The sequence below is a fragment of the Dermacentor silvarum genome, chromosome 3 (assembly GCF_013339745.2).
Source record: "Dermacentor silvarum isolate Dsil-2018 chromosome 3, BIME_Dsil_1.4, whole genome shotgun sequence".
Taxonomy (NCBI): domain Eukaryota; kingdom Metazoa; phylum Arthropoda; class Arachnida; order Ixodida; family Ixodidae; genus Dermacentor; species Dermacentor silvarum.
Window position 1 is genome coordinate 124,360,802 of NC_051156.1, and position 10,414 is coordinate 124,371,215.

General features: G+C 45.3%; 1 protein-coding gene across 1 annotated transcript; it reads left to right on the forward strand.

Moving 5' to 3' along the window:
• Window positions 1-5,059: 5,059 nt before the first annotated feature.
• Window positions 5,060-6,303, forward strand: LOC125944339 (uncharacterized). The gene has a single exon (XM_049664726.1). The coding sequence runs from the start codon at window positions 5,107-5,109 to the stop codon at window positions 6,301-6,303; it is 1,197 nt and encodes a 398-aa protein (XP_049520683.1). The 5' UTR covers window positions 5,060-5,106.
• The last annotated feature ends 4,111 nt before the right edge of the window (window positions 6,304-10,414 follow it).

The window sequence follows — 10,414 nt, forward strand, 5'->3', positions numbered from 1 at the left end:
TTACTTCCAGTGCAAATAGAGTTACAGGTAAAGTAGATCAGAGCATTTTCTGAATTGCTGAAGAAAGTAACCTGTTTAAAAAAAATGTCGACAACGCTATACAGGGTTTCATTTTAGTTGCACCATTTTTTTAATTGCCTGTGGCAGATAGCACAATTATAATCCTGGTTCTAAACTACTAGATGAGGTGGCTATTACTCCCACAGGAAGTAACACGCCTGATTGAATAATTAACATAATTACGGTTTTAACTTATTAATTCATTATGTTACGGCACATTTTTCAATCTACGAATTATAGCCGCTGAGTTCGCTAGGTGTATCCACTTGGAACGAATTCTGGACTGAACCAGTTTAGAGTTATTAATATTCAAAGTGTCCGACGAAATGCATGGGCATTCCACGTAACTTTTTGAGGAAAACGCTGTTTTTGAATTGTAGCACAAAGTTAACTGGAACTCCCATGCATTTCGTCGGACACTTTGAAAATTAATATCTCGAAACTGGTTCAGTCCTGAGAATTCGTTCCAAGTGGATCATGATCATCAACATCAGCATATATTTATGTCCACTGCAGGACGAAGGCCTCTCCCTGTGATATCCAGTTACCCCTGTATTGCGCTAGCTGATCCCAACTTGCGACTGCAAATTTCCTAACTTCATCACCCCACCTAGTTTTCTGCCGTCCTCGACTGGGCATCCCTTCTCTTGGTATCCATCCTGTAACAATGGTCCACCGGTTATCCATCCTACGCATTACATGGCCTGCCCAGCTCCATTTTTTCCGCGTAATGTCAACTAGAATATCGGCTGTTACCGTTTGTTCTCTGATCCACACCGCTCTCTTCCTGTCTCTGAATTAACGTTAGGCCCAACATTTTTCGTTACATCGCTTTTTGTGCGGTTCTTAACTTGTTCTCGAGCTTCTTTGTTAAACTCCAAGTTCCTGCCCCGTATGTTAGCACCGGTAGAATGCAATGATTGTACACTTTTCTTTTCAACAACAGTGGTAAGCTCCCAGTCAGGATTTGGCAATGCCTGCCGTATGCACTCCAACCAAACTTCATTCTTCTGTAAATTCCTTTCTCATGATCAGGGTCCCCTGCGAGTAATTGACCGAGATAAACGTACTCCTTTACAGACTCTATAGGCTTACTGGAGATCCTGAATTCTTGTTCCCTAGCCAGGCTATTGAACATTATGTTTGCTTCTGCGTATTAATCTTCAATCCCACTCTTACACTTTTTCGGTTAATTGGATACGCCTTGCGAACTGATCGGCTATAATTCGTAGATTGAAAGATGTGCCGTAAAATAATTATTAAAAAGTTAATTAGAGTAGTTAGGCTAATCATTAAATCAGGCATTTTGATTTCTTGTGAAAGAAATGGCCGCCTCAAAGAGTAGTTTAATAGTTTAAACCAAGGATTATAATTGTGCTATCTGCCGCAGGCATTTTTTTTAATTTGGTGCAGCTAAACGGAAACATCCTGTATTTTTCAAATTTGCTCATCTTTGGGACTATGTTGGTACTTCTCTGTATATCCCAGCTTCTTGTGATTTCCAGCAGAGATATACCCCTAGGGGAATAACGAATATGTGCATTTATATTCCTCTACTAACTTTCATAGTAATAATTGTTTTCCTCAACACATCAATACTAGGAAAATGTTACTTCCCCCCGCCCATCTCTCAATCTCGTTCAACGTCACCCAAATTGTTATCTGAAAAATACGGGATATTAACATAGCAAAACATGTTGCATCCTTTCTATTGGAACTGTTTGCATGTGGAAACTGGTATTTCTGGGAGAACGGAATACAATGACACGACTCCTCTTCTCAGCCCTATCAGCGCTAAGAATAAGGTATTTACGGTAGGGGGAAATGTTTCGGACGGAAAATCACTGTTTGAACGAAATGCACTCGCGTAGGTCGTCAGTTCAGTACAGCGGCCGATATTCATCTTTAGCAGGCAACGAGCACATTTACAGCCATCGGCTCTTTTTTTTTTCTTTTCACCAACGTGTCCAAATGAAAGCTATGGCAACAGACAGAGGGCCAACGATGTTTGCCTTCTGCAGTGGGTCTGTGCACCATAGTATGAATAAATCCATATTATGAATAAATCCATAAATCCACCATATGAAATCTGCCATAGTTTGAGGCCATCATCATCATCAGTGAAATGCGCATGTGCAGAACAAAGCGAGGTGCGCGGCTGTGGCAGTGCGCCAACTGGCAGCAGGAAGCTTCTGAGCTTTATGTTATGTCCATTAGAAATTTCAACAGCGAAGCTGTTCTAGCTAACCGTAAAAAGTGGCGCCTGCTGTCGCAAAACGTCGCCAAGCTATGATTTCATTGTGTTGCGTAGCAACCAACTCGCGGAGCGACGTGTGCCTCTCCTATCCCCGTGCCCTGCACATGTTGCCTTGACATGGGACCGTTAAAGGGACACAAAAGGCAAATAAAAAGTCAAGCTAAAGTGATAGAGTAATGCTCTAGAACGTTAAGGCGTCAATATAATCGCGAACAGAGCTTTAGTAATCGAGAAATTGAGGTAAATGCAGGACACGATAAGACACTCTCCAGGGACATTCAGGTCCCGATGACGAAGGCACTAATCAAAAAAATTATCTCACTGTAGCACTCAACCACTCAGACAACAAAGATCATTTCGTTCAATTATAAGACGGAAGAAAATGCTGCTTGTCTACTTCTAATAGATTCTCAGAAAAGATAACTTTTTGGAGTTACCTTTCATAACGATATGGGTGGTGTAAAGGTTTCGTTTCCGCTCCACTCTGCGCCGCGCGGTTCCGAGTTTCAGTAGTTCCGTTATAGCGTAGTGCTTCGCTGGTGTTACTGGCTCGATAAGCTCGCACTTAAAATTGCAAGCAGCAAAGAATGCCGCGTCCAGGAGATGGCGTGGTATGCCCAAACAGACCGCGCGACGGCACGTCCAGACGATCACCAGCTTCCTCGCCCGACGTCGCATTGGTGGAGCCCTCGCTGCTTTCGCGCTCGAAAAAGCCGGTGTCGAGGCCGCCGTCGTTGTACACAACGACGCCAGCAGCGCGAGCCCTCAATAGCATGTCACGCTCATCGGAGCTTAAATCGCTGAAATCGAGCCCACCATCGCAAGCCAATGTATCGTTGTCAGTGTCGTCAACAAGGTCTATTGAGACGAGCGTCGACGATCATCACGTTTCCGATCCGGCGCGCTTTTAAAGACGATAGTCTTTCTTGGGGAACTTAAACGCTGAAAATTTGGTCTGTCTGTTTGTCTGTCTGTCACCCTATTCAGCCACCCGGCCAAAGTTGGACCACTTGCTTACCGCCCACACTACTTAAACTGGTACGGCTGTTCATACTTGTGAACGTTATCGATCACAAAGTAAATATTACGCATATCTGAGGCGCAACATCACTAGGTAAGTATTAGGAGGTGTGTTCCTTTAATAGAAAATACATAGATACGTAACTCTAAAGACCCTAGTTCCTTAAGCTGCGCTGAAAATGCATTGCTATACGCGCCGACGAACGACGTTCCCCGACTGCGCGCCGACGAGCGCCCTCTGCCATGGAGGAAGGAAACCCTCTGCACAAGCTCATGTTTCCCAATGTATTTCCAGGTGGCGTCCATGTCTCACGCAGCGTAGGGTGCCTCGATGCCAGCGCCGCCGTTCAGGGTGGTGCCAACCTTTGACCGCCCCCGCGCCGCCGCTTTCTCGCTGCGACGCCATATTGAGTCACAGCGAGCCGTTGCGATTGCTTGGTGCCGGTGCTGAGTTCGAGGCACAGTGCGCGCAGATGCTTCGCGGACGCTTCTACTTGCTAGACAGTGTTCAGCCGCATGACTGACAAGCTATCAAGTGCATCGTGTCGACATGACGGGCTGTTGTGTTCCCAAGTGCGCCGGATCGACGCGTAAAGGACTGCGTTGTTTTCGCTTCCCCCGGGACCCAGAGCGACGGAAGAGATGGGAAGCCCAAGTAAAGCGCGATCACTGGAAGGCAACGGATAACTCCTACATTTGCGAGGTAAATGTCAAGAATGTTTAGACTACCGCACCGTGTTTTTCATTTAAATAAGAAAGTATTCTCTGACCCTCGCTCACGTACCTACGTTCGCTCACGAACTAAGTAAGCACTGCACCGATGCTGTCTGAGTAGCGTATGGTTTGCGAGCGCGCGTCGCATAGGCTTTTTTCGTTTTGATGGGCGCAGTCTGTACCCTTATTTTAAGGACTGACGAAGATGCTTAGCCGCGAAATAGTCTTACATTAGCTACGAATCGTCACGTAAGCCACCTATTTTCCTTTTTCACGGGAAGCACACATCGTGTGTGTCTCTTGTTTCTTTTTTTTCTTTTCTCGGTACTGGTTATTTGGGACTAAAGAACGCAGTGCTTCGTCGGGGGAGAGCGGCTGTTGTGTACGTGGTAAGCGAAACATTGTGATTTTCTGTGATTTCTAAGGAGATATCTTGCGGACCTCAGGGTGTTACGTTACATAGCTGATTTTTTAGACTTGTACATATTTGTAGCGTGGTGATCGTAAGCCGATGGTCATTCGTGCTCATTCCCGATCGTAGTGGGTACTGTGACGGTCTTTAAATGCCTGTGCACGGTATACCCAGGTGTAGTAGAGTTAAGGGGCATCATGGGACCAAAATGTTTCGGCGCTTTCTGGCATGGTGTCTGTTGTAGCCAGTGCATTTCTTCGAAACGTGCGAAGCGAGGTAATACAGCATTACTTCTGCGTTAATTTATTTTTAAGCACTGCAATTGGTTCTTTTTATTTACAAGGCAACTTTTCCTATCAGTTTAAAGGTCAATAATCACTTTTGTTGTTTTATTTGTACTTAGAAACACTTTGAAGAGGACCAGTACGAGGGAAATCAATAATCACTTTTGTTGTTTTATTTGTACTTAGAAACACTTTGAAGAGGACCAGTACGAGGAAAATCGACAGGATGGGCGCCGTCTGTTAAAGTCAACAGCCCTGCCCACGCTGTTTCAATTTCGACAGTGAGTAATAATTGTACCGTGGCATATTATATCCGCAATCTTTAGTGGACGCAATACAACAAATGTTTTTTTTTTTTCATGTCAGCTCGGCCTAAGCGAAGAAGACCTCCTGCGAGGCGGCCTGCCACATGTGTAGTTGCTGGTACGGAAAACAGCCCTTCCTCAAGTATTGCTCAAGAAGTTGACCTTGACGACACCGCAGAAGTCAGTCGAGATAGTATCTCCTCTTTGGAAGAAACTGCAGTTGAGCGTGAATGCACTGAAGACATCTCGCTTTCGGCATGTGAGCTACGAAAGGCTCTGCAAGACATGAAAAAGAAAATCAATGAATTGCATGAAAGCTTGTTGTCAGTGAAAAAGAAGTTGAAGACAACTACCAGAAAGACAAAGCGGCTGGAAAAAAGCCTTGCTACGCTGACCAAAAACCTAAAGTTTTTGAACGAGGATCAGAAGGCTGCCTTGGAAACAAAAAGCCGAAAAGGCAGCACATGGAGTGCAGAAACTATAAAGAAAGCGTTGCAGCTCAAGTTTACCTGCGGCTCTGCTGGATATGACTTGCTCTTAGAACAAGGCAACCTTCTTCCGTCACGCAGAACGCTTTGCAGACGATTACAGCACCTGTCATTTAAGCCCGGTGTCTTAACTGAGATCATAATCATGATGAAAGTAAAAGTGGCTGCGATGTCTGACATCGAAAAAGATTGCGTTTTATTCCTGGACGAAATGGAGATTCGTAAGGGCGTCGAACTAGACAGAAGTGGTGATGGCTTTCTTGGCAAGACGACGCTCCCTGAAACTGACCAAGCAGCAAACCACGTACTGGTCTTTATGGTTGGTGGCCTAAACAAGCGCTGGAAGCAGGTAATCGCTTATCACTTCACGGGCGCTTTTGTGAATGGAGAGAAGTTAAGAGACTTTATTTTCCATTTAATTAGGCTTTGTGCAGATATTTCATTGCGCGTGCTTTGCGTGACATGCGGCATGGGGAGTTCCAACCGTGCAATGTGGCGAAGCCTAAACCTGTCAAGTTCCCGCTATTCTGTCACTACGTGCACTGTTCCCAATCCATGTGACAATGCTATGTCGCTGTTCTTTATGCCAGATCCTTCACACGTTCTAAAAAATGTCAGAGGGCACCTCGTACGGAAAGATCCGATGCAAGTCAGTGACGAAATAGTGGCCAAGTACAACTTACCAAGCAGAGATGTGTCGATTGAGTACGTTGAAGCAGTGCTAAAGTTAGACACGGAGCAGTTAAAATGGCTCCCAATCTAAGTACCCTCCATGTTTCGAACGGCCACTTCACAAAGATGAAAGTAGGGGTGGCAGCTCAGCTCTTCCGTGAAGCACCTGCAGCTATCAGGCACCTTGTGGAAAGGAAGAAGCTCCCACCCGAAGCTGGAACAACAGCCTGGTTTTTTGAAACAATTTTCAAGTGGTACACAATCATGACTGCGCGGCACCATGTTGTTGCTCTGAGTTTGTTAAATAAAATTAGATATGAAGAGGCCATTTCAACGCTGAAACTCGCTGTTGAAGTCGTTGAGAGCTTAGGCATTGGCATCAAAAAGGTGTGGAAGCCATGCCAGGCTGGGGTGGTAATGTCCACTGCTGTCGTGCTTCAACTGCATGATATTCTGCTCAAGAAACGTGGTTATACATTCTTCTTGACAGGAAGGCTGGCTCAAGATTGCCTCGACAACTTGTTTTCCGTCATCCGAATTATCTCTTCCGTGCCCAGTGCATATGATGTGAAAAATGCACTCAAAATCGTATCAGTTAGCCAGTTCCTCAAGGTACCTAAAAACTCAGGTTATGAAGCCGACGACAGCAACTACTTAGTGCACTTCTTTTCTAAAGAGATACAAGAAGTGAGGGCAGAATTCCAAGATCCCTTGGACGCAGATGACTGCGCAGAGGTCGAGCCATTGTCTCCAGTAGAAAGTGACATCGTTGCCCACTTGGCAGGCTATTTGGTGAAGCCCTTCATCTCCACAAATAAGCCCTGCTCTAGCTGCATACAAACCCTGACTGCTGATGAGCCTTCTGATGAGCATGCTCTCGTGCAGCTCAAGGAGTACAAGCAAGGCTCCAGAAATCTGGTATATGTGAGCCGTACAGTACTGCACTTTGTTTCTTCCTGCGAAAGTCTATTCAAGAAATTTTCAGAGGAAGAGGACACTTATCGTTTGAGTTACCCAATCAAGACTTTTACGAGTCTTATCGAGCGATCGGTTTCTCTACCACCTAGGGAGTGCACTGACCACCCAAGCGTATAATGCGAAAGCTGATGTGCCGTTTTGTCGTCAACCGACTGCGTATATACCTGCGCTGGCTAAACCAGCCTGACGATTCAGACGATGGTTATGGCAGTAAGACTGTGGCTGGCGTCAACTTGCCGTAAAGTGACTTGCTTTGCAGGTTACACCACACCGTACGCTATCGTCGCCATCAGCATGTTTGAGTCCACTGCAGGAATAAGGTTTGTTGCATCTCTCTACATCATCATGGACTATTTTGGAAGTGAAAAGCATTGCTAATCTGTATTTGACTGTCTTAGTTTCATTTACGGTTTTTGTACGCGATATATATGCAGTGTTCATTATTTTTTCAATGTAGGTAACATCAGTGTTCTAATGGTTATTTATCAAATGTTCTGTACTCGCCATCGATGTGTTTGGCTGATGTGACGTATTCGATGGTAGCTGATGTATTCAGGCTGGATATCTTGATTAATATTACCCGTGGTTGCGTTTTCTTGTTTGTATTCTTATTTTCGATTTATATTGTGTGTAATAAGGTTGATGTACTCACTTGAAACCCCCTCCCATGTAACGAATAAATTAAAAAAAAAACTCTCCCTATCCCGAATTGTGTGTGTCAAGCCTACCTTGCGAATTTTTTCTTTATCTCGTCTTTCAACATAACCTTCAGGCGTCACACAGTACATATATTTTTTCATGTTTCATGATTGACTGTAGACATTACTAAGTAAATGTATTTTGTGCATCGTTTGGTTTCTTATGTGTACTACGCAAGATTGACAAAGACAAGTTACGTTACATTTTTCTCTACAGCACTAACTAAACCTTATTTTCACATCGCAGTTATTTTTACACCAGCTTAATCCTGTCAGCACACAGTTTTATGGGCAAGAAAGCAAAAATTGCGCGTAGATATCGTCAAATAATTGCAACGAACGCGAAGAGCACGCGCAACGCAAGGGAAGCTAACCGCCGTGCGCGAGTAGCTGGCTACGGTAAAGGAGGCGTGACGTGTAAACCAAAATACAACAGCGAAAAAGAAAAACTTCCACACACAGGGGGTCGCAAACCTTATATACCAAGCATCGAAGCGCAAAACAAAATAGTGCGTATTTTAAACATACACGTACACGGCATATTAAATGTGTTTGAATTAGGCAACTTGGGGCATGTTCCCGGCGCCATACATTTACGTCTTCGACCTTCGACGAGTTAACGGCTACTGGTTATAAAGATATGCAGATGGGACACCGATAAAAAAATCCTCATCAAGGCAAATCACTTGGAAGCGCGCCGCGAGTAACACTTTATGAACGCAAGCGTAGCTGAGTCTCAGCTCGTGTGACTCAATATGGCGGCGCCAGCGGGGTTGTCTCCACCCTGGACGGCGGCGCTGGGCATCGAGGCACCCTAACGCAGCGCTTCCTCAATTTTATCAATGCCAGCCAGATGCGGCCGATTCAACATAAAGGAAGCGCTGTCTGAGGCAGGGCAAAACATAAATGGCCGCTTGATGAAATAATGCGGTAAAATGAAATCTGTTCAAACAAACCTTCATGCCAGGACGGAAATGGTACGAGAACAGCATCACGGGTGGCCGCGGATCAGACCAGCATTCATGTAGTACGGCCGGCAGAAGACTATCGTCTTTCGACGACATTTGCAGCGAAGCACGCAGATACGCGGCAAATTTTTCCTTCCGCTTTCGCACTGCCGTCGGCTCTGTCTTGGTTCTGTTTATAGCCGTGCGTCTGCGTTTTCCGCAAAAAGAAAAAAAAAAGCCGTAGCGCCTCTGCGGGCGGCGTTTTACTCACCGGTGGCACAACGTCACTATGAGACTAAGACGTCACCACTACTCGCTCGCGAGGGCGGGCGGCTTGAATGGAGCTAGATGTGCGCGGACGCTTCAGGCGCCCAATTTTCTCATAAAATAAAGCCCAGACGACACGTACGCTTGCGAACGCGCTCTAGCTCGCGTCCGCGCGCCTACGCATGCGCAGATGGTGCGGCACGGCTCGTACTCGTCAAAACGCAGCACGATGTCAGTGAACAGCTCCTTTCTTATCGCGCGCTTGGGCTGCCTCGCGTCGGCGCGCCTGGCTACGCATCGACGGCGCATTGCATTCAACTCTCAGTGAAGCAGATTTATACCATGCAAGAAAGTGCTGCTTCTTCACTTTTTGTGCTGATCTGACAGCTCTAAAGGTATAACAATTACGTTTATAGATATCGAAGCATTTTGAAACACTGTCAATAACACAGTACAAAGTGGCGTCTGCCAAGGCGTCAACGAGTGAGGCCAGTGAGCGCGCGCTGTGGCGCGTATTTGTGGATACAAAGCGCCATTCCTCGCTAGGCGCGGTAGGCGCAAGGCGTATAGACGCGAGCTTGCGCGCGTCCGCAAGCGTGTGTGTGGTCTTGGCTTAAGGCTTTTCTTGGCAGGAAACAACCGTTTCGAAGTTTCTGTGATCGTATTTTAACATTCCACGTTGACTTATTATTTGCCTTTAGTGTCCTTTTAAGGAGAGGGAAGGAGAGCTCCTTCACTGTCAGCGAGAGAGCAAATTTTCTTTCACGAGAGAGCAACTTACGAAAAACACATTTCCTAAAATTGTTGTCATCCCCGACGACCATTCATGGTTTCTTTTAGCGTTTACTAATATGTTTATTTCGGAAAAGTAGCAGCTTAGCACTATTCAGTCACGTGCGCGTAATGTGTAAAATTATCAGAAAAACTAAAAGCGTCAAATTTACCGCCTGTTTATCCTCGTGGAATTGACCTAACAACCTAATGACGCATATTTGCGGCTTCAAGTATTTGATGTGTAGTTGATGCTATCAACTTCGTTTTCCTCGCGCAAAACCACTTTTCTCTGTGGTAGCAGACTACAAATGTCGTGTAAATGTCGTAAAATATTCATTCAGTGGAAATAAAGGGCCATATATGTTTACTGTTTACTCCTTAGTAAACATATATGGCCCTATAGGTGGCCATATATGTTCACTAAGGAGAAGTATTACTGAGATTTCCGAGTTTATTCAGAAGTTCGGCCCGCTAATTTCATTCCGATCGAATAAGTAGTGAACGTTAGCGGCACTCCCTTCCTGCATAATGAAAAATA